Below are 26,150 nucleotides of genomic sequence, written 5' to 3' on the forward strand. Positions count from 1 at the left end.
GGAGAGGTTGTGGAATCCCATTATTGAAGGTTTTTAAGAACAGGTTCGATAAACACCTGTGGGGGTGGCCTAGATATACTTAATCCCATTTTAGCATGGGGGGCTGAACTAGAAGACCTTTGGAGATGTCTTCCCGCCATACATTTCTGTGATTTTTATTATGAGCTCTTAGATCTCAACATAGGTTAAAAACAATTCCATAATGTTATATCATCTAAGAAAAGTTATGTATTTGGTAAAGTTATATGTAGTTCACATATATATAATCAGTTGCTTTTTGTTTTGGTAGCTGTAATTTTTTTTATTTATTTTTTTTAAGTGAGCAACCAAGACCATCCTTTGAGAAGAACATGGTTTACACTCTTTACTTTATCATTCATGTTGTTCCTTATTTCCAGGACCTGCCATTAAAACCGACTGAGCAAAATAATCTTGTCGACTTAATCGAATTTTATGTAGAAAAAATGCAGCCATGCTTTGATGACAGCACTACTCAGAAATTAGAGTCAAGGTACAAAATAGAAAAATTAGTCACTGAGCATGTATTATATGGCTTCCAAAACACCATATGGTCTGCAGGATTGCTGTACACAGGAGTTTCTCACACAGGGGTGTGTTGCCAAAAAAAACCAAAAGCAAAACAAAAAATCACAGAAGGAAAAAATCTGCCAAAAGCTGTGCAGTTTAGTGGAGATCCAATTCACACTGTACTATCCCCTGAAATTGGTACATAACTCAAGTGTGTCTGTACAGTGCCTACCACAATATGGTCCTGGTCCATGACTAGGCCTCCTATATGCTATGGTAATATAAATAATAATTATTATTATTGTGTGTCATAAGCTATGGTAGGCATGACCACAAAAACTTATATACAGATGTAGATCAGGTACCTCTATTCTTTTTATTTCACAATACAAGAACAAGGGGACATTCAGTGATAGTAAAAAGCAGCAAATTTAAAACTAGTAGAAGGTTAGAAGTTTTCACACAGTGTGCAATTAGCTTGTGGTTATCACTGAGGCCAAGAGCTCAGAAATATTCAAAAAAGGACTGGACATTTATATGGATAATGAGAACATCCAGAGTTAGCATAGTAAGGATCTTTAAAAAGGGAGTTTGGGAAGTGATATAATCCCTCATATGTCAGGACATAAGCCAACTTCTAACTGAGGAGAGCTGGAAGAAACTTGCCCTACAGGCATGTTACTGATGCTTTACAATGAATTAATTCCAGATACGTGCCAAAGTTTTGTAATGTATGCAGTTGTCACCTATAGTTATGTATCCTGTTGCCTTAAGATACCTCTACATTTAGGCAGTGTGTAGAGTACAGACGCTGCACACACAGCTAGCATGGGTATAAATAGAAGCACAGAGAGTGAGGCGTGGCTGGAGTGAATAGAATAGAGTGCTCTACATGCCTGTCCCCTAGGTATCTACCCTACACAGCTCTCTACTCACCCAAGCAGTGCCTTCCATGTCTACCCTGTTATTTTTAGCAGTGTAGCATCCTGCTGCCTCCCCTGCTCCAGCCTTTCCCAGCTGCAGTGAAAGTCTGGCAGCAGGCAAAAGCTCAGGCAGAGGGGAGAGGCTCCTGCCAGAGCCCTCCCCACTGCTGGAGCCTTTCACTGCAGCATGTAGCTATACATGTAGTGCCTGTCCTGTACATGCCGCTGTAAGCGTAGACATAGCTTTAGCCTTCTGCTGTGCTGCATTGCATTCTGCCCCAATACCGTATGCTACATCATGCCCATGCTTTTAAATGTCTGTGGTGCTGCCTATAATATTATGCTCATGGTAATTAAAATAATACATCACCTGACAGCCATGGAATATGAATATTCACGAAGGCTTTTCTCTATCATAATAGTAATGTTTAAAAAAAACACTATCTTTTATTTCACCTCTTTAACACAACATTTGGTGGTAAGCTAGTACTGAATGAAAGGGAAAGCTTGAAGGAAGATTATTCTTATTAGTTATTATTTCTGTTGTGCCAACTGTATGCTAAGTACTGTACAGGCATATGGAGATATGGACCCTATCCCCAACAAGCTGACAGTTTAAGGCCCCCGTCCTGCAAGGATATGAGTAGAAGCTTAAAGTTTTCATGCTGGAGTCATCTCACTGAATTCAAGAAGTCATTGAAGGCAATGGGACTGTTCACAATACATAAAGTTAAGCATGTATGTAAATCTTCGCAGGATTGTAGCCTAAGTGGATAAGAAGCAAAACAAAAGTGGGAGGAAAGGGAGTGGCAAAAGAAATGTGATTAAGGGTGAGGCTAAAATCACGTTCCGTTGGTTTCGATATGGGTATATGGGGGGCAGGAGGGTAGGTTAAGGGAGATAATTCTATACACACAGTTGTAACAATCTAACGATATGCTAATCTTTCCTTGTTCTTATGATCATGCTGCCCGAACACAGCAGTGACCTATCTGTCCCAAGGAGTGAGTTTGCTGGTCCATTTTTAAAGGACCAAACTGGTGATAAGTGGCAATATTTACAACAAGAGCTGTCTTCTATGATGAAATCTCCTCTGTGTCAGCTTGCTGACCCTCAGGTTTGTTTATGTTCTTTCCAATACAAAATCATTACTACCTTTGAAAGTGAAAAAGTTACAGCTAATATGTGCTCCTTCGTCAGATACGGCAAAGGCATAAATGAATACATTTTGCTTTCTGTATCGTCATACTCTCTCTCTTAACGTCATTAAATAATTGAAAACTGTGTAATAGCTGTCCAGTTGAAAACGTGATTTATAGTAGTCAGTGGTATCATTACACAGCATTTTTAGTATTCCTGTTTCTCTCTCTCATCCTTGAAAGCCATTAGGAGTAGTCATTAGTGCTTTTCTTTAAGTTTCTGTTAGATGGTGTCACTGCAGTGATGAGTGTAATAAGTAGCATGAAGGCCATCTAGAAGAATTCTTGTATTAAATGGTTAGGCCTGATGCTGTCTTTTTTATTTCAGCTGGGATTTTCAAAGAAGCCTAAGGGAGTTAGGTGCCCAACTCCTAGCCTTAATTAAATGATTGGGTAGAGATTAAAGCCCAATTCTTGCAGATGCAAACATAGATCGCAGGGACAAATTCTGTCCTGACATTCACCATTGCGGGACTCATTTATCCTCTATGAGGATGTACATGATGTATGTCAACACAAAGTTTGAGCTGCAGGGATTGAAGATTATTAGTATGACCTTGCAGGTTTTTACTGTGTGGGAACATGAATAGCTTGTACTGTTGTCAGTTTTGTTTGTTGATATTAAAAAAAATTAGTAACTACAAACAAGCTGAGATTTTGTGTTCTAGGAAATGATTCCATTACATTGGACAATATCAGTTACTCAAGGAGGGTCATGAATGGTGAAGGACTAGATCATGCAGTCCTCACTCAGGTAGAACTCAAACAGAAGTAAACAGGGGGGTTGCCTTACTGAAAACTGCAGCCTGTTGTTTCGAAAGACTGAAACTCATAGGGCTACATTTTCAGCCAAAGGCCCAAGTGGCCCCTTTGCATGCACATAAATAGGTTTTTGTGGATGCAGCGGGTGTGAAAACCTTTTTGCAGGTGAACTTCCTGCCTGTTAGTGAAAATGTGACCCATAGGATCCAGATGGTGTTATTTTAATTTTTTCTTTAAAAAATAATATTATGTAGCAATATGATTCCATTTTTAATCTGAACCATTAATCTATCTGTAATTTGCTTTTCCAAACGTTAGATTACTACAGAACTGAATATTCTGCCGAGAGGTGCTGTATGTGGTATTGGAATCCCAACTGTCAAGGAACTGAAAACTTACACCATGCAGCTTGGAGATCTAAGCCAAGAAGCAAATGTTGTACAGACACAGGTACAAATCACATGCTCTATAATTTCCAAAATGACAAGGACTTCTAGAAAGCTAGACATAGCTTTGGCACTATGAAGCACAGCTAGTCAGTAACCATGTTCCCCCAAACTGAGTGTATTATAGAGGTGGGCTTTGGTAACGTTCTTAATGCACTGTAGAATCAGGTCTGGATTTAGAGAAGCACCTTCTCATTTTTCTACTCCAACATTAGCTATTGCCTGGATGCAAACATTTGCTGGCACAAGTGATGTCATTTGCACACCAAAATTGCAACATTAGATAATCGGTCATGTACATGACTTCAGTTGGCTCTGCAATTGGGTCTGCAATATTGCATGGGTGCAAAATAGAAGGTTGGGGTGAGGACTGTTTCCAAATCAGCCATTCAGTATTTTACTAACTTTTTATTGCTAATAGCTTGAGTTGGCTGAATATTTCACAGTTTTATACACATTTCTTTAGTCAATGTTCTTGCTCAGTATCATCTCTGACTTGGTCGGAAGCTCTGAAAAATGCTATAACTTGTCTTCATCCAGGAAAATGGGGCCGGGGAAGCTTCCTTAAATTTGGACAAAAAGCTCTCTGAGCTGCTTTTGGCAATCATTCGGTGTTTGAGCAACATGGAAGAGATGTTAAACACCTGCGTGCTCTCCAATGACGAGGCTGCTGTGCAGCAGGGACTGTATGAGGTAAGTGCACCAAAATGTAGATGGATGGGCATCAATGGGTTTCTGTTAACAGTGAAATAGATAGGTCTCCTCTCTCACTTATGCTGGTGTAAATCAGGAGTAACTCCACAAAGTCGGTGGATTTACACGGAGAAGGCGAATCAGGCCCATTATATTTGAGTAAAAGTAGAAACCTGAGTCCTGCTGGTGTTTTTAAAAGTTGAATCTTCTCTAACAAGGACCATTTTCACTAGCCTTCTCTATTTTTCAATCCTTTAGACTCTGTCTCTAGAGCTGCAAAAACTTCACACAGATATCAGAGATAAAAAGGATGATCTTTTAAAGTCTATTACCTGTGCCGATGGGAGCACTGATGTATTCTTCGAGTGCTTTAACAACTTGCAAGCCCGGCTGGAACGAACTCAAACTGCTGCTGCTTCTAGAAGCAAATCAATGAAAGCTGGGCTGGATCAGAATAGTAATTATCAGGTACTGTACTGCTGAATGCATGTCTTGTTTCACAGCATCTATTAGACGTGTTAGCGTTAATGCATTTTGGATTATAAATGAGCAGTATACAATGGACATTAAAAAAAAATGAAAAAAAACCCCCAGAGAAAGCTTTTCCTAGCTTATTGCTGATTTCAGATACATCTAGGAGTAAATCCTGTCACGTCCCTGCTCCCCACAGTGATAGTTGCATTGGGCTATGATCACAGTAGACGTATGTGTGCAGAACAAGGAGGGAAGCAACCTGGGACCCTGTGCAGGGGGTTGTCACTCCTCTGCAGAGACGCTTGTTGAACACTAACATGCTGTAGGCTATGCTATAGGAGGGGGCTGGAGGCTTGCTTCTGCCAGATGAGGGTGCAGGAGCAGTGGGAGTTATTACAGTCCTGAAAGCAGCATTAGACACTGCAGATTGGCTTATGGGGAGGATTCCTTCTCCACTGGCCCTCCACAGCTCAGTCTACACTGGAACCAGGCACTGTGGGCTATGCACTGGGAACAGGTTTAGCTCATAATGCTCACTGTATTTTGTTGGGGTGGGTTTTTTGCTATACTTAGCATGTGCCACAGTACTGGGTGTCATAATATCACAGTCTTTATTCTTCTGTGAAAGAGGGGAAAGGGTGATGTGAAATGTTCTGAAAGTACCCAAGACAAGGAAACAAAAACAATTAGTCTGGGCAATATCCAAGATCCTACAGAATGTTAACACCAAAAGACCGTGTTTCCTTAGGAAAAATATTGTGATTTTTGTTATGAAATATATGGGCCACATCTGTCCTTACTCAGGCAGACTCCTATTGAAGTGAACAAAAGCAAAGGAAGGACCTTGGGATTTGGCTTACTATGTTCAAACAAAGCTCCTGAGCCCCCACTGTTTGAGTGTAAATGTAGATACTTCAGTGCTAAATTTCTATTGCTATGGAGAATATTTGATCTTGTATCAAAATATAAGGGGAACCAATCCTGCAGTCCATGCTCAGGCAAACTTACCATTCATCTCAAAAGGCTGCCATACAGGACTCATTTTCTTCAGAGCAGGAGATTTTGTACCTCCTTATGTATTTCATAGATTTTAAGGCCAAGAGGAACCATTATGAGCCTCTGATCTGACCTCTTCATCAGGAGCTCTTTAATGACCTGAAAATCAAAAAGGAATCCTACAACAAGTGGAGACATGAACAAATTGCTAAGGAGGAGTACAAAAGAATAGTGCGAGCATGTGGGGATGCAATGAGAAAGACTGCGGCACAAAATGAGTTACTCATAGCAAGAGACATAAAAGGGTATAAGAAGAGGTTCTATAAGTACATTAGGAGCAAGAGAAAGATAAAGGAAAGTGTAGATCTGCTACTTAGTGGGGAAGGAGAGCGTATAATGGATAACACCAAGAAAGATGTAGTGTTTAATGTCTATTTTGGTTCAGTCTTCATTAAAAAGATTAATTGTGAACAGGTGCTAAACACAGTTAATATTAACAACAAAGGGGGAAGGAACACAATCTGGAATAAGGAAAAAATAGGTTAAAGAATATTTAGATTAGTTAGATGTATTCAAGTTGGCAGGACCTGACAAAATTCACCCAAGAGTACTTAAGAAACTAGCTGAAGCCATCTCGGAACTGTTCGCTATTATCTTCAAGAACTCAATATGACGCTCTCCTCAGGGGAGCTCAGAACTGAAAGCTACCGAGTTGCCCCTCTGCCTAAGCAAGTGTGAGCTTTGCTGCAGATTAGACTGTGTGTCAGCTCCCTACCACATGAGTTCGTCGAATTCACCAGCAAACTCCTCAAGACTCTGCCAGTCTTAACCTTGCCTTGCAGGTAGTGATCAGTGAACCCCAGTTCCCAAGTACCCCAGAGACGTCTCTCTGTAGTGACCAGTCCCATTCATTTGACACTTACAGAAATTATTAAGTTCTTTACCTGCAAAGAGACAGTGTACGCACTAGCCTGTTAGGTTAGCTGAGGACTCACTCTGTACTTCAATATAATGACACTGAAATGGTTTATAGTAAAACTAAAAATAAGTTTATTAACAAAGAACAAAAAAGAGAAAAACAGACAGAAATGGTTACAAACAAAGCAAAACATGCTTTTTATTGACTAAAACTTAATTTTAGGAAGTTGCAGTCTTTGCCTAATCAGTTTTCTCACTTACATCAGGTTACATACCAGCATTTCCAGCACTCCAGACCAGAGGGTCCAACTTCCACAATCAGAGGGTGCTGTTCCCTTTGATGGGTAACTAAGGGGTTCTCTCCGCTTTTTATAGTCCAGTAAACCTCTGTAATGTATTTTTGCAAAGGCTTTGGCTACACTTACACTTCAAAGCGCTGCCGCGGCAGCGCTTTGAAGCGCTAAGTGTAGTCAAAGCGCCAGCGCTGGGAGAAAGCTCTCCCAGCGCTGTCCGTACTCCACCTCCGTGTGGGGAATAACGTACAGCGCTGGGAGCCGCGCTCCCAGCGTTGGGGCTTTGACCACACTGGCGCTTTGCAGCGCCGCAATTTGCAGCGCTGGAGAGGGTGTGTTTTCACACCCTGCTGCAGCGCTGCAAATTTGTAAGTGTAGCCAAGCCCAAAGTAAACCCAGACCCTGCTAGGGTGTAGATGCCATGCTGTCTTCCTCATCCTCTGGTCAATTTGCTTTTTTCATTGGCTTAATTACTTTGTTTCCCATAGAGGTAAATGTACTTCCGTTGTATCTGGCCTCACTTTGCTCAATTTACATTGGAGATAAAGGCAAGCTGGTGAAACAACATTCCTTTGTCTACGACAATCTTGTTTATCCTCTCTACTCAAATTGCGTGGTCTGAACATAGTTTAGTAACATATTTCCAGCATACATACATAATTCTTTACACACTAAGTGGACATAAATCATGCAATATTATTAATGACCAGCGAGTCACCTAACTTTGATACATGGAAAGATACTGGAACAAATTATTAAACAATCAATTTGTAAGGATCTAGTGATACCCGTCATGGATTTGTGAAGAACAAATCACACCAAACCAACCTAATTCCCTCCTCTGACAGGGCTGTGGATTGGGGGAAGCAGTAGACATGATATATCTTCATTTTAGAAAGGCTTTTGACAGTCCCAAAGGACATTCTCATAAGCAAACTAGGGAATTGTGGTCTAGATGAAATTACTGTAAGGTGAGAGCAAAACCGGTTGAAAGACTGTACTCAAAGAGTAATTATCAATTATTCTCTGTCAGACTGACAGGCTATATCTAGTGGGGTCCAATGAAGGTCTGCCCTGGGTCTGGTACTATTCAATAGTTTCATTAATGACTTGGATAATGGAGTGGAGCGCATGCTTATATAATGTGCAGATGATACCGAGCTGGGAAGGGTTACAAGCACTTTGGAAGACAGGGTTAGAATTCAAAAGGACCTTGAGAAATTGTAGAATTTAGTCTGAAATCAACAAGATAAATTGAATAAAGACAAGTGCAAAGTACTTCATTGAGGGAGGAAAAATCTAAACAATAATACAAAATGGGGACTAGCTGTCCAAGCAGTAGTACTGAAGAAAAGGATCTGGGGGTTATAGTGGATCACAAACTGAATATGTGTCAACAATGTGATGCGGTTGAAAAAAAGGCAAAAATCATTCTGGGGTGTATTAACAGGAGTGTTCTATGTAAAATATGGGAGGTAATTATCTTGCTTTACTTGGCAGTGGTGAGGCCTCAGCTGCAGTGCTGTGTCTAGTTCTGGGTACCACATTTCAAGAAAGATGTGGACAACCTGGAGAGAGTCCAGAGCAACACAAATGATAAAAGGTTTGGAAAATCCTTTCCAGCCCCACGTTTCTATGATGAATACAGACTGTAGAATTTCACCCAGTGATTCCTGAATTGAGCCCAGAGCATGTAAAAAACGAGTGATCAAAGTGCCATGCTGAATCACCATTCAAGTGTCTTTTCACTGTATGAGATTTATCACTGCCATTTATTATTGAATACACTTCTGAGTTTGCTCCTGCTATTATCTCTTCACAGAATGAAATCAGGCTGTTGTATGATCACTTAATTGAGAAAAAATCTACTCTGCAACAAACCTTGAATGGAATACGTGGGCGTAATGTTGCTGAACAGCTTCAGGTAATTAACTCAAAATACTAAGTTAAGGCAAAATTATCTAGCACTGGACAATATTGTCTGGTTTGTGTCTGTGGTTTTGTGAGAAATAATTTGAGAAATAATATGAGAAAAAAAATAATGTGAGAAATAATTTCATATTTTCTAAGGGCTGGTTCATGCTGTCAGGTGTGCAAATATGGGGGAGAAGGCCCAATGAACCACTCCCCATACGCACACACACACACTATGCCCCCATGCAACAGCTGGGCTGGATTGCAGTCCCAGCACTAGCTGAAACACAGGGCTCACTCGCGCTTTGACTCCCTTGGGGTGCAAGTCACCCCAGCCAGACGGGTTAGGGCAGAGAGGAACCAAGACAAGATACACAAAATACACACAAGCACAAAATACAGCCCTTTATTTGTAACAGCCTTAATTAGAAAGTCCCTTGAGCTTCCCCTTATGGGAGAGGGGACGCTAGTATTTATTTCAAACCTCCCAGCAGTATAAGTATTCACATAAGGAATATCTAGTAAACGGATGTTAACAAATGCAACAAACACCATAGCATTCGTAGTATGGTACATGAATCAGTTAACCTACCCTCTCCTAGTTAAGGGCTTAAAACACCCTAGGGAAGGACAGACAAGATGACAAGATAGTTCAGCTGAGGGCAGATTGCATGCCCTTTCCAGACCATACAACAGCCACCTACCCCTCAGAGATGTCCCGACACCTACCCCGCTATATCTGAAAATCATACAAATCTAAAACTTCCCTTATTTCAGAGAACTCCCTACACCAGATCTCTCGTGTTCACTGGAAAACAAAATTCTGCACCCTCAGAGGTGGTGATGTGTTTTTATTATGACTACTACTGATTTAGTAAAAATAACTGTGCATGGCCCAGTTCATAGGACACTGAATTGGGAGATCTGGATTATTTTCCTGGCTCTGCTACTGGCTGACTGTATGACCTGGGGCAAGTCACTTTCCTTCTGTTTCCCCTGTAGGTCTTGTATATTTAGATTGTAAGCTTTTGAGATAGGGACTCTTTCACTGTGTGTTTGTAAGTGCCTAGCACAATTAAGTCCCAATCTTTAACTGCTATCATAATACCGATAATAATAGTGTAAAACCTGAAGGAACAAAACTACACTTAATTCCTTATTGTATCTTTTATTCAGAAAACTGATATATGTGCGTTGGAGCTACACAACTATGAGGCCCAAATAGCAAAACTGAGAGATCATGGGGAGAGATGTCAGTTACCTGTTGCTCTGATCCATGAAGTTGATAAATTAGAGGTAAGAATACAGAGCAATCAACATTCTATCCTGCGAGATTTGACTCTTCAAAACGAGACACTTTAGCAGTGAAAGGTTTAGGGCCATCTGGCATCCTAGCACGATACGATACTCTAGAAATGGTGCATGCAGGTCTCTGGGTTGGTTTATATCTTGCAAGAAATAAGCTCATTGAATTTTGTTTAATTCCTAGGATGTTATGAATGTCACCTGGGGGGTTCTGAGAGCCAAGTATGCAGAACTAAACTCTCCTTTCGTCAGCGAGAGCCAATACGAAGGCTTGATTCGTGGGCTGGCAGAATTGGTAGACATTGGACGAGAGAAGCTTGCTCAGGACCCAAAGCAGCTAGCGAAAAGTAGAGCTACCTTACAGTCTCACCTGCAAAATCACAAGGTACAGCACATGCAGCACAGCACGGCTCGAATCGTTGTAGAGTATGACTTTCTGTGACTGACTTTTCTGAAATATCATTGCTGAGTAGTTATTGCTATTTCTCCTAGCATAAGAGAGAGTCTGAGGTACTTGAAGTAAGCGCAGTAAATATTTTGAGATAGGATGGTTTCAAAAACAGTAAGTAAAGAGGCTGTTTTCATGCTGCTGGGCTTTTTCTTTTTTTTCTTTTGATTGGTTTGTTGCGAAGGGTTTTGTTGTTGTTGTTTGTTTGGTTACCTCGGGGGAATGGGACATGAGGGGGGAGGGGACGGGACGGTTAGGGCAGAGAGGAAGCAAGACAAGATACACAAAATACATGTTCTGCCCCAGCTGGCAAGTATGGTCATTCCTGGATGGAAACGCACAATTTTGGGGACCTCTTTGGATCGGGGTCTGGGTTTGCTGATCCATTTATCCCTGGTTCGAGCTACCTCGGAATGTATCAAAGTGTCAGGAAGATGTTTTATTATCTATCCAGTATTTTGTAAATCTGTGGTAAAGTTAATTAAGGAAGAGTGTGCAGCCTAGTGGAGTGAGCAGGGATATGGGCATAGGGGCTCCTGCGTTCTACTCCCGGTTATTAACTTTCTGTCTGACCTTGGGCAAGTCTCTGGGGTAGACCATGGCTTTTAGCCACTGGGATGAGCAGGTGATGGTATGGAGGGAGCTCCTACTGTGTGCCAATGTGACCAGCCCTCTCTGGATCTTCTTTGTCCCCTTCCTGTGTGCTCCTCCCTGCCCCATTTGGGTGCTGAGCTCCTGGGATCATGGAGAAGGAGCATTTGCTGTTTCATTGGGTGCAGGAACTGCACTTGTGACAAACTAATTGAGCTCCCCAGCCCTGCAATCCCATATAAGGTCCTGCCCCAATCCATCCCTTACTTCAGCTAACATCACTATAGTATAATGAATATTATTTACCTGGTTCACAGGCGTGTTTGAAGTCCTTGGATGAAGCAGTATATAATGAATGCAAAGTGTCATTAGTATTTATGATTAAAATCACAACAGATGTCCTCACGTAATACAAAGAGTCTGATTTTGATGGAGCACTTGCTATAAAACAGAAAAATAGGCTTGAAACATGTAAAAGTGTTGGTTTTTCAGGGCTTTTTTCACAAGCTCATCGCTCATATGCTTGTCGTGCAATCGTATTCCAAGAAGGTGGCTCCTGCTACATTACAAAAGAAAGAGAAATTCTGGACTGAGCTGGTGGAAGATGTCAGATTGCTGGAACAAAAGGCTTCCCAATATGGCGTACGCATAGAGAGTTTATTAAAGGTAATGGATTAGAATAAACCTGGTATGGAAAATGGAACCCTTTCTATGCTAAAGATACTGTGGCCAGCAGCTATCTACTAGCCATGTCTGTTTGAGGGCAGTGACCGACTGTTCACGCTCTGAGTGTTAGTAATTCATCTCTTTCTCCTCAAATGTGGAATTTACATGCCTTCCCTCCCTCCAACATGAATGGGAATTCCTGTAACACGCCTGTGGTACTTCCTGAACACCCAGACTGAGACTAAATACCTGTGTGGCACAGAAATACCAATAGTACATTAAAATGAAAAGAAGTTTTAAAAATCCAAGTTAAAAAAAAATGTTGAGTGAGAAATCATTTGTGTGTTAACTGAAATCCTCAGTTTTCAGATGATATAGAAGCTACTCTTTAATATATGTTCTCTCTACATACTCTTGTTTTGATATTCTGTTTTGTTGGTTGAACTAAGAATAATATGTAAGTGTTAAAGCATCAGCATTTTCAATGTTTAGAACAGGCATAGAATAAGAGGTACACTGCATTAACATATGGCTTTTGTTTTAGGAATGGACAGAATTTGATGAGTACTCTGTACCTTTCAACAAAGAATTAGAGGCACTTGCTTCTGCAGTGCCTTCTGTGAATTTGGTAGAAGAGACAGAAGAAAGATTAATGGAGAGGATTACACTTCTCCAGGTATTTTTATTTATTTCTGTTGAATCACTTTTTTTGGTAGGATCATGGTACACTATATATGGCAAAAATACTGTTTTAGAAATATCTGCTTAGCACATGCTTAATGTCCTCCAAACAGGGTCCTTCTCATCTCCCTCTTAGCCAAGATAGCAACTATAGTCTGTGCCCAAATGTACATTTCCATATGAAAACAAAGCTTTTTATACCTTTTAAAAGTACTGGGGAGAGGGGTATTTGTAGCCACATTTCAATTAGTTCATTTACGAAGAGAGAGTCCCTGCAGCTGCTCTAAAAGCCGGCATTCAAATATATACTCCAGTGATACACAGAGATTATGAGCCTTATTCAACTCTCACCCATGTGAGGTGAGAATCAGGCCACTGTTTCCAAATATTTGAGCTGCTCTTTGTAGTGAGAAGTCTATCAATTCTATCAACCTCTTCCAAAATTCTGGGAAGTACAGTTAAATCACCTTGAATTCTCCTCTTTTCCAAGGAAAATAAAGTTTGTTTTCTGGAGAAAGGCAGATAGACATTTGATAATTTGTTCTAAACATCAGAGAAGTGCTGTGTATCTGAAGGCAGAACTGCACCCTCACTTAGGATGATACAGTTCTTGAGTTAATATAAATGAGTTTAAAATACATAATGTATCCTGTTAATATGTTTGTCTGCTGGTGCTCCTTAGACTGAGTGATATATGCTTAGGGCTGATCCCCATTCCTGGGGAGTCTTTCCATTGTCTTCTGAGGGCTGAGACTGAAAGTGTGGAAGACTAATCTACCTTAACTGAAGAGCCATGTTTGTTTCTTGGACTTATTTCTATTAGGAGAAGGAATGATTTTAGGTAGAACACAGCATGTAGAAAAAACACAATAGTTACAGATTTGCATATTATTCCACCTAAAACAGTGGCGGCAGTTAATTGTTTTTTTGTGCCAGCATGTGGCTTTTTCACTCTTCAGGGAGCATGTTGTATTAGCAGTATTGGAGCTCCCATACCCTTATGTCCATAGTCAGTCAAGTTTATAAACTTCTACCCTGTTTGCCTGCATTCTGTTTTGTTTTTTTTCACTACGGCTTCATTCTGTGCATGACTATTTAATTGCAAATAAATCCTTTTACCAACCCAAGAGTATTTTGTGTATAACAAGGAGTGTTTTCTGACTGTGCATATTTGTGTAGTGCCTTTATAGAAGTTCATAATCCAAAGTAAACAAATGGATATGAGATTATTCAGCACTGAGAAGGAATGACTTTATCAAAATCCTTAACAAACTGTGATGAACACAGGTGTCATAGATTATCATTTGAATTTGTATTATGAGATGCCTCAAATGAGCCACAATAATTCTGTTTCATGCGGTGGAGCCATGTCATGCTATTTCGTGACATGTCAAGCTACGTCACAAGGTAATATGAAAAATAACTTGTGTGTCCATTATTCTTACCACTGTTCATAACAGAAAATAAAATAAATGCCAGTTGTGAGGATAAAGTGCATGTTTTAATAGCCATATTTCTCTTTTAAAATACACTGTTGTTGTGCAAACTATTTATACTTTGCTAGCAAACCAAAAGAAACATTGATGAAAAACATGCCAGACTTTACCAGATGGTGAAGGAAGGGAAGAAATTGATGACTGTTGTGAGCTGTCCTGAATTAGTAAACCAAATTGGGAAACTAGAAGAACTGTGGTTGTCCTTAACCAAAAAAGTTGGCCATGAGCTGCACAGACTTCAAACATTACTCAAACTCTTGGTCAGGTAAGTTTTTACTCAAGGGGCAATTAGAGTTAGCCACTGCTCTTTGGGGTTTCTCACAAATTCTTCAGCACCCATATTTCCTGAATCATGAGATCAATATAATTAAACTACAGAGTTTGTGCATCTGTTTGTGGAAAACAAAAGTCCAATTATGGTCAAAAAAGTGACTATTTAAATAAAAAATGTCACCTTCTTACTGAATAGATCTTCTTCCTGTGTGTAGTCAGTCATATTTGCTTCCTTTATGACAAAAAATGTCTTCACTTCTGTTGGCACTGCAAGACCAACATCTCTAGGGGAAAGTGAGCTGGAGTCTCTTCTGACTTGCACATCAGAGTTGTTAACTAAAGCCCAGATTGCACTCCCCTGATCTGTAGATGGAGGGTACCCACTGGAGTGTGCTGTCAAAGACCAGGGGCTGGTGTCTGAGCCAGTGTGAAGACTTTGCCTCTTCACAGATGATCCAAGCCTTCAACAGGGCCCCTGAGATCCATATGCAATTGTGTGGTTAATACAGGAAGAGATTCTTTTGAGGCTCAGAAGCTCTGAGGCTGTCTCTCACAGGCCATAAATATGGTGGTTATTTCTTTAATCAACATATGCATGCTTTCAGCAGAACAGAGTTGTCATATATCAGTTCTGTGCTACTACAGTGATGCTGTCTGAGGTGGAAGGTGGGAATCCTATCTTGTATAAACCTGTACGGTCTAGCAGCATACATCTTTAGGTGGATGGAAGGACAATTCTGAGAGGAGAAAAGAAATGTGTTATAGACTCTACTAAGGGATCGAGTCATTTCTAGTCCGTTAACCTGCTTTGTTTTGTTTCTATAGCTACAACAGAGACTCAGACAAGTTAATCAAATGGTTGGAGTCTGCTCAGCAGAGAATGAATTTTTGGAAGGAGCAGTCTCTCAATGTGTCACAGGACCTACATACTGTCAGAAACAATATAGACAACTTGTTTGTAAGTCAAAAAAATCTGCAGTGTTTAGATGCCAGATAATAATCCCTCTCCCCGCCAAATGACATTGCAATATGGCCAGAATCTGCCAGCAGGGCATAGCCCTGAGTATGAAGTGGGGTAGCACTGCACTGCCTCCAGGGTTCCTCTAGGAGGCAGCATGTCACAGTCCTGCTGCTGCTGTTAAATGTGGGTGAGAGAGATTGGGGGTCTTCAACTCTGCTGAAGATATTTCTGTGGATGGGTGGATATGAACCAACCAGCACCTCAAAGACAGGGGACAAGGAGATCTGGGCACCCTGAAGATCCTGATAGGTGAGAGGGGACCAGCAGGTTATTCCCCTCAATCCTCCAAAAATGGTCTTTCAAGACACTGGAGTTCCAACCTGAGAAAAAAGCACCAAATATAGGGTCCTGTTGGGTTAAAAGGGTTATAGGTGGCAGCATATTGGGGTTAAAAGGTCCTGCAGAAAGATAGAGAAGAAAGATCTTGGCTGACACCTGTGTGGCTCAAAGTTTCTCTGGGGTTTACTGAGCCTCAGCAGGTTTCAAGTTTCCATCAGATGAGATGAGTTTTACCAGGTTTCAGTGCAACCAGAATTGCAACCCATCCAGTCAGTCCCTCCTGTGATTGAGACCCTGTCTGTGTTTTTAAAATATGTGTTTTGTTAACTCTCTGTATATTTCAGGCATTTTCTAAGGAAGTAGATGAAAAATCATCCTTAAAGTCATCTGTCATAAGCACTGGCAACCAGCTTCTTCATGTGAAACAAATGGATGCTGCAGTGCTTAGATCATCTTTGGCACAGTTTGAGCAAAAATGGGCAGAATTGATCACTCAGTTCCCAACCATCCAAGAAAAACTTCACCAGGTAAGGAGGGAATCTCAAGTTATTTCTTCATTTGAGCCAAGCTACATGCAGAATTATTTTAAAATGTTACTGATTGGATTCAGTCAAGCACTACATAATGCAGGGAAAGCACTTTTTTCTTTAGGGCTCAATTACCCATCTGACTCACTTTTGGAACATCCTCAGTATTGTATTGAGACTTAATTATTACTGTATTTCTACCTAACTCTGCCTGTGCCCATCAATGTCATATTTTATATAAAGGTTAGTTTCAACAGGCAATAATAATCTTATTCCAGACTTCAGAGATGTCCAAATTTCTTGTTTTAAGTTTGAATCATATCCTAAATTTGAGTATCAGGGTTTACTTGCAAGTTCATACTTACATAATTACATTATGTGAGGCCTTTTTGGGATAAAGATGTCCTCCTCCTTGATGGTCTGATTTAATATTGCTAGCAGATTGAAGAATCATTATATATTTGATTTCCAGCTTCAGATGGAAAAGCTTCCGTCTCGTGAGGCCATCACAGAAATAATGGCATGGCTGAGCCATGTGGAACAACAAAAAGAAGATGATGAGGCCACTGTAAATTTGCAAAGTAACGCATCCCAAGTCAAAAATCTTCTTCAGAAATATAAGGTAAATACGCAAGCAGAAGAACAAGTTGTCTACAGGGTGCTCAGGTACCACAGTAATGGATGCAGTATAAGAGCCAGAATAGAATTTAATAGAATATCCATTTACTTCTAGGTTCCTTAGGGCAGCTGAGTACTTAGTCTTCCAGCTCAGAACATTGGTGTACTCTTGAAGATTAATCCTGTGCTTCTTAGCCCTTTGAACTTTTGGGGTCAGCTTCTTGGTTCTGGTTAACAGTTAAAAGTATTTTCCTAGCATTCATATCCTAGGACCCCTGTATAACAGAATTGACCGCTGCCTTGTCTTGTAGATATTGCCAGAATTTTCCATGAGGATAAACTTAAGGATATTCCTAGCTTCCTTCCTGAGGGGGACATGCAGTCTCATAGGCTCCAAGATATTTGTATTTTTATTACCATATCATCCAGCAGCCCCAGTCGGGTTGGTACTATTTGGTGAAAGGACTGTGTCTTCATGATAAACAGCTACAATTTAAGAGAGAGAGAATCTGCTTTCTTTTGTCCAAATCTTCCTCCTTTCAAAGAAAAGAAATGGCATTTCCTAGCTGTAGTTAGTATTTACTATCAGGCAGAATCGTCTTCTCTGAAAAGATCCATCTGTGTGGGTAAGGACAAAGAAGCGGGGACCTATCTTAGCCCATGCTGTGCGTCTGTTAGCTACGGACTAAGGCCACCTTTGATTTAGACAATGGAGAATGGATCTCTCAGGAAATGCACTGTATTATGGCTCAGAATAAGAAGTTTTCTCTGAATACCACAGAATTACACTATAAATCAGCAGTTAATGGAGTTTATGAAATTTAAATTGCCATCGTAACTGTTTTTCAGGAATACATGATGGAGATGAACTTTAAACAGTGGACGGTTGATTTTGTTAACCAGTCGCTGTTGCAGATCAGCACTTGCGATGTAGAAAGCAAGCGCTATGAAAGGACAGAATTTGCAGAGCATCTTGGTGAGATGAACTTGCAGTGGCACAGGCTGCAGGAGTCTCTGAACAGAAAGGTTTGCTCCTATTTCATGGTTTTATATCTTTTTTTTTTCCCTTCCAATGTTGATTACACGTGTTATAATCCTTTGTGCTTCTATGCTACCTTTTCCCCAAGGATCTCAAAGCACTTTCACATGTGCTGAGTCACATAACACTCCTGGAAGGGACAGTAGGTGGGTGTTTTCACACCCGTGCAAGAATGGGTATAATTAGTAAATTCAGAAAGGGAGAATTTAGATGAATATTGGGGCGGGGGAATCATAATGGTGAGATCCGTTGAGCTGAAGGAAAGCCATATAGACCCCCCAGCTTGAGACATTTAAAATTGAATATAGTAGGCAGTATATGGTAAGAAACAGTCCTGCGCCAGCAGATAGATGACCAAGACCCACTCAGAAGCCACAGAGACAATGATACTGTTTAAAAAGAGGCCAGTCCCTCTGCACATTATGGAACATGATTGAAAAGGGGCAGGATGCTAAAATATCCTCCCCCCGCCTATTTCCATTTAACATAATGATGTTGGAACCACTAAAAGGACTGACTGGCATATCGCCAGCCACACTCATTTGTTATGAAAAACTGTGGTCTAGTGGATGAGGCACAGGCCTGGGAATCAGGAGCCCTGGCTTCTGTTCCCCGCTGTGTGATCAGGGGCAGGTCACTTAACTTCTCTCTGCCCCCTCTGGAAAATGGGAATGATGGAATATGTTCTCCTTATAGAAGAACTTTAAGATCAATGGATGAAAACCACTGTCAAGGTGCATATCGCTATTATTTATTTTATTACGTGCTTACTATTACATATAAATAAATGCATCAGAGTTATTTCACCCTAGTGAAACTAGAAATAATCTGTGGAACAGGCTCAGAGTTGGAGGCAGTGTGGCCTAGCGAATAGAACACTGGACCTGGGTTGTGTTTCAAGCTCTCCCACCAGACCTGCTGGGTGACCTTGGGCACATCACTTCCCCTCTCTGTGACTCTGTTTCCCCCTCAGTAAAATGGGGATAATGATACTGGCCTCCTTTTTACAGCACTTTGAGATCTACTGATGAAAAACTCTATGGAAGAGCTCAGTGATACTGTTCTGTTAGAGAATATGTCAGCATACCCAAGTATGGAGAAATTATGATGTGAGGTATAGAAACAAATGGGGAAAGAGCTATTTACTGTGAATGGGCAGTTAGAGAAATTCCTGAATCCTACCCCTTCAGGCATGACATTGTTAGAATAGACACTGTCAACTGTTAGTATGCTGTGTATATCTGTATACTGTCTTCAGCTATGGTATGACAGGAGAGACTGCCATGATTGAGTCCTACAAGGGACTCCAATCAAAACAGGGAGTTTAAATCGGCGAAACACTTTCAATCTGATATAATTTAATTAAAATGAAATGTTTTAATTCTGTAATTTGCAGATACAAGATTTGGAACATATTTTGGAAATTGTCACTGAAAATGAAAACAAAGTACAAACTCTGAGCAGCTGGCTGGAAGCACAAGGCGAGAGATTGAAATCTTTGGAAAAGCCAGCGAGTCTAATCTCAGTACAGAACACGCTGGAAGACTGTAAGGTAAAAAGTGTTCTTTATGTTGCAAGCATTACCCTTAAGACTTTGCTGGGTCCATGCTACAAAAGTCACATAATTTTTATTTTAAATTGGAGGAACCTACCATATTCCCAAAAGCTTAGTACAGCGTATCACTTTAATGAAAACATGAAATGCAAAATTTAAGAAAGAGATCAGGGCCAGATCCTCACCTGTTGTAAATTGACATGCACCGAATTACAGCGCCCGAAGATCTGGCACAACACAGATGTGAAATTCCACAGTTGTTTTTTTGAACTCTTTTATCCTTTGAATTTCCTGCAACATTACAACAATTCTTAATATTTTCACTACCTTATTTTAGATTTCTTCTAATGGAAAATATTTCATTTTCGTTCGGTTCAGCACATTGATGGAAAGACTCATCTATTTGATTAGTGTGAAACATTCTTCGGTGATACTTTGGTTAGGAAGAATAGCAACTCTGTGGTAACTTGGTATAATTCAGCATTAGCATAATACTTCTTCTGTTTCTCAAATGGGCCATTTTGTCTTTCCCACTTAGTCCTGTTTGCCTGTTGACCTGTTGATACATGAATATGTCATTCTATTATTGATGCTGTGATGCTAGCCTCGCCACATCATGACCTGGCACAAATGCAGTCATACTGCTCCAGCCCTAAGGATATTTTAGGGATTTTTCAGTGGGATAGCTCCATCAAAATCAGGACAGGTGGCAGTCATCTGCCAGCTGGTCCCCAATTACTCTAGGAATATTCAGCATCCATTCAGTTCAGTGTTACTCCTCTTATTTCCTCCCATTAAATGTTTGTTATTTTATTACCATGGTTACTTGTATCTCTCCCAAATTATGCTGCTATTATTCCCTGCAGTGCTATATTAATGCAGAGTTACTCATCTATCTGCATTTTCTCTGAAGTGTATTGGGGGTGAGAATGTACCAGCTAGTTAATAAGATACTTTTGGTATCTCTAAAGTACCATATCTGATCACAGCAAGATAAGAGTCTATGCTTCAGGCTGGTAAAATGCTTAATTAAAATTCATTTACTTCATTAGAAACTAAATGAATTTTAAATAAATTCAAAAAGCTATTGGACAGTGAATCATTAACAGAAAACATGTGCTGACTTAAAGGGCAACATTTTAGTTAAAGGAATCAGCCCATTTGGATGTCTGATCGCGTTGGGGAGCAGTTCTTCTCACAAGTAGTCCCACTGACTTCAATGGGACTGCTTCCAAATTCCAGACCAGATCATTGGTCTAGCTGAGCTATGCTGAAAGGCGAAGAGAAAGGTGGCTTAAAGCTACCTATGCATTCCTCAAAGCTAGGGTCAGCCAGGGCTCATGTCAGGCTCGGTGTAAGTTAAAGCAGCCTCTGGACTGCTCTAACCCATGTCAGCTGAAAATGACTTCCTAGTAACTGTTAGGAAGCCAGAGATCCTCAATGTGTAAGGTGCTCCTACCTTTGGCGCATGCGTATGCTGGAGTGGGTAGGAGGGCTGGAATCTGACATAGGGAATCTTCTGCTGCCCTGCTTGAAAAACTTTCTAGCCCCTTTGCCTGGCATGGTGCAAGGGAGCCCAAGTGCTGGCGGAGGATCTGGCTCTCAGTTCCAAATCAGCATTTTGCATTCCATGTCACGGCCATATGCAGTTTCTTGTGTTCTGCTTGACAATTGTTCCGGTTTCCTGAGGCAAACTCATTTCTGCCAGAACTCAATTGCTGTAAGTTCCCATGGTTAGAAAAATGACATGGGGTTGATTTTAAAGAAGAATCATTTGTCTTTATTTTTATATTGTCACACAGATAAAATTTTAATCTTTCTTCCCTTTAGGAATTAGAAAATCAGCTTGCAATTAAATCCAAAGCTCTTGATCAGCTAAAGGAGAATTATATGGCTTTGGAAGATGGTGCAAAACAAACCTCAGAAGATATGGCTGTCAGAATGGATAAGCTGCATGAAATGAGGAACAGTGTCATCAGTCAGGTAGAGAACTTTGCATTTACACTTCTCCCCAGGATTTAACCTTTGCAAGTGTTCCTAACCCTCTTTGGGAATTTCCAGTGTTACTGAGCTGTTCAATGACAGATCCATAGTTAAGGTTGCAATAGATGTCCCATTCTTCTTCAAGTGCTTGCTCATGTCAAATCATTCTAGGTGTGCGCAGTTGTCTGAGATTTTTGCCTTAGGGGTATCGGTAGGGTCGGCTGTGGCGCCCCCTTGAGTGCCGTGCCCATGCACTGGTATATACGCACCACCCACCCTATGCCCTCTCAGTTCCTTCTTTCCGCCTGTGGCGGTTGGTCAGAGCGCCTTGTCTTGCAATCACAAGATCATTAGCGGTTCTTCAACCACCCATTGTCTGTCTTCTTTGTATATAGTTAGGTACTCAGTCAGCCTTTAAATTAAGTGTTGGGTTAGTTGGTAGTTAGAGTCCCGGCTGGGACTTTGCCCAGGAGCGTGGCCTGCCCCGCTCTCCTGGCTTCAAACCATGCTTCTCATGCAACAGGCCAATGCCTATTAGTGACCCCCATGACGGTTGTCTGAAGTGGGGCGGGGAGTCCCATAGAAAGGACAAGTCCAGACTCTGTAAGCACTTTTGCCCTAGAACCCTGAAGGAGCGGGATATCCGCTTGAGGACCCTCCTCATGGAGGCTGCATGTCATCCTGCATTGGAGCCCTCCCACTCGAATCCCACGCCGAGCACCTCAGCTTCCGTGCGGAGCGCACCGCCAACACCATTCCCCCTCACCAGTGCCGAAGAAGCGACAAAAGAAGAAGAGCCCCCTGACACCAGAAGGGAAAGGGGCCTCGGGCAAAGGAACAATGTCAGGCCATGTGCCCACCCAAGGGCTTCACGGGAGTACCACCGAGGTCAGACCCCCCTGCCTGGCCAGGGATCCGCCTCCAACTCCCGGGAGCGGCAGGGGACCCCAGCTTCTAGGGGCCTCATTGCCTGAAGCAGCCCAGGCGGCTAAAGAACAAGCAGGCCAACCAGCACCACAGACACTGTGCCAGGCGCCAGCCTCGGCTAAGGCCCCAATGCCTAAGGTCAAGCCGGTCATGGGACCACCCCATAGAACAGTGAAGCACCCTCGTTCCCCGGACCTCAGGCATAGATCCCCATCTCGGGTTTCCGGTCAGAAGGCCCAGGTTCCCTGATGCCACGCTCTTCCCTACAAGACATGGGACACTGGAATCAAGACACCAGTCTCCATACTACCAGTACCAGCACGTTTCCTGTCAAAGATGGCCACGGCGCAAGTCACCATCGTCAAGACAGTCTCCCGGACATCAGTGCTCACCGGGGCAGGATCGCTCCCGGTCACAGCAGTGGTCTCCATAATCCCGGTTCTGCTCATCAGGCAGGCACCGATCCTTGCCCTCATCTCACCAGTCCTTGACTAGGGTCAATTGGCAGACTCAGGCCTCGATGGCTCTGCCCTGGTCGCCGGAGGAGCAATGGTCAGATTTGGATTGGGAGTTCAGCCCCTCACCAAGGAGGGGTGATTCGCTGGCAACCTGTGAAGCTGGCACGGTGCCTGCAGCAATGGCATGGCAGCTGGGACAATGGCCTGCTCAATGGCTGTACTGGGACCCGTGGAGCATGCCTGTAATGCCAGTTCCATATTCCCACCAGTCCTCCCTTGCTGCCCCCAGCACTGCCAGAACCGGAGTCTGAAAACAGTACCGAATCTGATGTGGGGGCAGTGCATTGGACTCTAGCACCTAAGGAGTTGTTCCTGGAGCAGGAAGGGGAACCTGCCCCTCCCCCGGTGGTGCACTCATCGTCCTCTCCGGACAAAGCAGTGGTGCGTCCCTCCCAAGCAGGCAGCTTCTCTCCCTCCCGCCCCCCGATGACTTCAAGGAGCACCAGGGTGGCTACCAACTTGAACTTAAAAATTGAGGTTGCGAAGGAGTCCGACAACCTCTTTAACATTATATCCTCCTCCACCTCGGCCTGGGTTGTGATTCCTGTCCACCCAGGGGTCCTTAAGATTGCCAAATTGCCCTCGACTTGAAGGCATATTTCCACATTTCCATTTTCCCGGGACACAGGCGCTTCCTTCATTTTACGCTGGGCCAGCACCATTTCCAATTCACGGCATTGCCATTTGGTCTCTCATCAGCCTCGAGACTGTTCACGAAGTGCATAGCACCAGTGGCCGTTTATCTGAGGATCCGGTGTGTTCACGTTTACCCGTACCTCAACGACTGGGTAATAAAGGGTAAGTCCCGGGACCGGGTGCGGCAGCATCTCGATCGGGTTTGTTCTACCTGTCGCAACCTGGGGCTGTTAATAAACAAGAAAAAGTCGACCTTAAGTCCAGTGCATAGAGTTCATTGGAGCAGGCCTTGAGTCTACTCAGGCCAGAGGCTTCCTCCCCAAAGCTCGGTTCCAAGCCATGGCGGAACTCATCTTGTGCATGCAAGCCCGTCCTCTTGCCACTGCTCACATGTGCCTGCGTTTGTTGGGCCACATGGCAGCCTGTACTTACATGGTCGGACATGCGCGGCTGTCTCAGGCCCCTGCAGGCATGGCTGCCGTCGGTCTACATCCCCAACAGACGCAATATGGACCATGTGGTCTGGATCCCGGACCACGTACTGTCATCACTCATCTGGTGGCAGAATCCTGCATCGGTGTTGGAGGGAGTTCTCTTCACAGCTCCGTCCCCGTTGGTGACCTTCGTCTCCGATGCCTCGGACTGGGGTAGGGAGCCCACCTGGGCGATCTCAGCATGCAAGGTTGTTGGTCGAGTCATGATCGCTCCCCACACATCGACCTCAGGGAGCTCAGAGTGGTTCGCCTGGCCTGCCAAGCCTTCCTACTTCACCTAAAAAGTAGAGTTGTCCAGGTCCTGACAGACACTACAGTGGTTATGTTCTATATCAACAAGCAAGGCGTGGAGCCAGATCATCTGCCCTTTGCCAGGAAGCTCTCAGGCTCTGAGACTTCTGTGTACAAAACAGCATCCATCTCGTAGCCACACATCTCTCCAGGCCAGGAATGCTTTGCCAGATCGCCTCAGCAGGACCTTCTCATCTTGCCACGAGTGGTCCCTCCATCTGAAAGTGGTCAGCATCATCTTCCAGAGGTGGGGGATTCCCCAGGTGGACCTGTTCGCTTCCAGGCAGAACAGGAAATGCTACGTTTCTGCCCAATTTGGGGGATTGACAGAGGCTCCTTGTCGGACGCTTTCCTACTCCCGTGGTGAGGGGCTCTGTTGAACACCTTCCTCCCAGTGCCGTTAATTCACAGGGTCCTCATGAAGATCAAACAGGACAGGGTGAAGGTGATCCTCATAGCACCGGCTTGGCCACATCAGCACTGGTTCGTCACACTGCTGAATCTCTTGGTGGCTGCTCTGTTATGGCTACTGCTCAGGCCGGACCTGCTGTCCCAAAACCATGGCAGTCTTCTGCATCTGAACCTGCCAGCGCTGCATGGTTAAATGTGGAGGAGCAGGAGTGCTTGGCCGGTGTCCAACAGGTCCTGTTGGGCAGCAGACAGCCCTCCACCAGAGTGACCTACCTGGCCAAATGGAAGCTATTTGCTTGTTGGACCTCGGATAAAGGCATTTGGCCCGAGCAGGCTTCACTGCAATCAATCCTGGACTACCTTCTGCATCTCAAGCTCCAAGGCCTGTCCCTTTCATCTCTCAAGGCCAACTTGGCCACTATCTTGGCCTTCTATCCACTGCACGAGGGTAGGTCAGTTTTCACCCGACATGACGGCCAGGTTCCTTAAGGGCCTCGAGTGCTTCTATCCTCACATCAGGAAACCCGTCCCTCTGTGAGACCTGAATGTGGTGCTGTTCCAACTGTTCTTCCAACTGTTTTGTTGAGAAACCCTAATACACCAATGTTTTGGAACAGGGATTTGAAATTCAGCAATGGGAGGTTGCCACGGTGCCAGAGAAGTGCCCTTTTTTTTTTCCACATGGCCAGTAAAAGCTCTAATTTGACCCAGTTATAAGAATTTGAAAAACTCCATTCAAATGTGCTCAGTAGAGACTTCTTATAGTTTAGCAGTGAAATTATTTGACATTTCCATCTGTACTGAACATGCTCCTGCCAAGAGCTACAGGGGCTGAGCAGGACTTTCTGTGCAATTGCTGCTCCCTGCTGCTTTGGGCAACCTTCATTTTGACATTTCGTAATGTTTAATTGCTTAACTTTGCAACCCTAATGTTCTTTTAATGTGTTTTTTTTTTGTATGTAACAGACAGTAGAACCTCAGAGTTATGAACACTTCGGGAATGGAAGTTGTTCGTAACTCTGAAATGTTCATAACTCTGAACCAAACGTTGTGGCTGTTCTTTCAAAAGTTTTCAACTGAACATTGACTTAGTACAGCTTTGAAACTTTACTATGCAGAAGAAAAATGCTGCTTTCCCTTTATTTTTTTAGTAGTTTACGTCATTTAATGACAGTACTGGACAGTATTTGCTTTTTTTTTTGGTCTCTGCTGCTGCTTGATTGCGCATTTCCAGTTCCAAATGAG

General features: G+C 42.7%; 1 protein-coding gene across 15 annotated transcripts in view; it reads left to right on the forward strand.

The window, feature by feature from the left end:
• The window catches only part of SYNE2 (spectrin repeat containing nuclear envelope protein 2), a 260,416-nt gene that overhangs the window by 167,369 nt on the left and 66,897 nt on the right, over nucleotides 1-26,150 (forward strand). For 14 of the 15 annotated variants that reach the window (XM_039534632.1, XM_039534633.1, XM_039534634.1 and 11 more), the window contains 17 exons: nucleotides 399-511; nucleotides 2,433-2,568; nucleotides 3,731-3,862; nucleotides 4,399-4,551; nucleotides 4,810-5,019; nucleotides 9,055-9,156; nucleotides 10,323-10,442; nucleotides 10,636-10,836; nucleotides 11,983-12,156; nucleotides 12,701-12,832; nucleotides 14,402-14,598; nucleotides 15,432-15,564; nucleotides 16,251-16,433; nucleotides 16,906-17,055; nucleotides 17,901-18,077; nucleotides 19,487-19,642; nucleotides 21,476-21,628. In XM_039534632.1, the coding sequence (XP_039390566.1) occupies nucleotides 399-511; nucleotides 2,433-2,568; nucleotides 3,731-3,862; nucleotides 4,399-4,551; nucleotides 4,810-5,019; nucleotides 9,055-9,156; nucleotides 10,323-10,442; nucleotides 10,636-10,836; nucleotides 11,983-12,156; nucleotides 12,701-12,832; nucleotides 14,402-14,598; nucleotides 15,432-15,564; nucleotides 16,251-16,433; nucleotides 16,906-17,055; nucleotides 17,901-18,077; nucleotides 19,487-19,642; nucleotides 21,476-21,628 (2,622 nt within the window). The remainder of the gene's footprint in view (nucleotides 1-398; nucleotides 512-2,432; nucleotides 2,569-3,730; nucleotides 3,863-4,398; nucleotides 4,552-4,809; nucleotides 5,020-9,054; nucleotides 9,157-10,322; nucleotides 10,443-10,635; nucleotides 10,837-11,982; nucleotides 12,157-12,700; nucleotides 12,833-14,401; nucleotides 14,599-15,431; nucleotides 15,565-16,250; nucleotides 16,434-16,905; nucleotides 17,056-17,900; nucleotides 18,078-19,486; nucleotides 19,643-21,475; nucleotides 21,629-26,150) is intronic. The other variant, XM_039534635.1, reaches the window with a different exon arrangement.

The sequence above is a fragment of the Mauremys reevesii genome, linkage group 4, assembly GCF_016161935.1.
Source record: "Mauremys reevesii isolate NIE-2019 linkage group 4, ASM1616193v1, whole genome shotgun sequence".
Classification (NCBI taxonomy): Eukaryota; Metazoa; Chordata; order Testudines; family Geoemydidae; genus Mauremys; species Mauremys reevesii.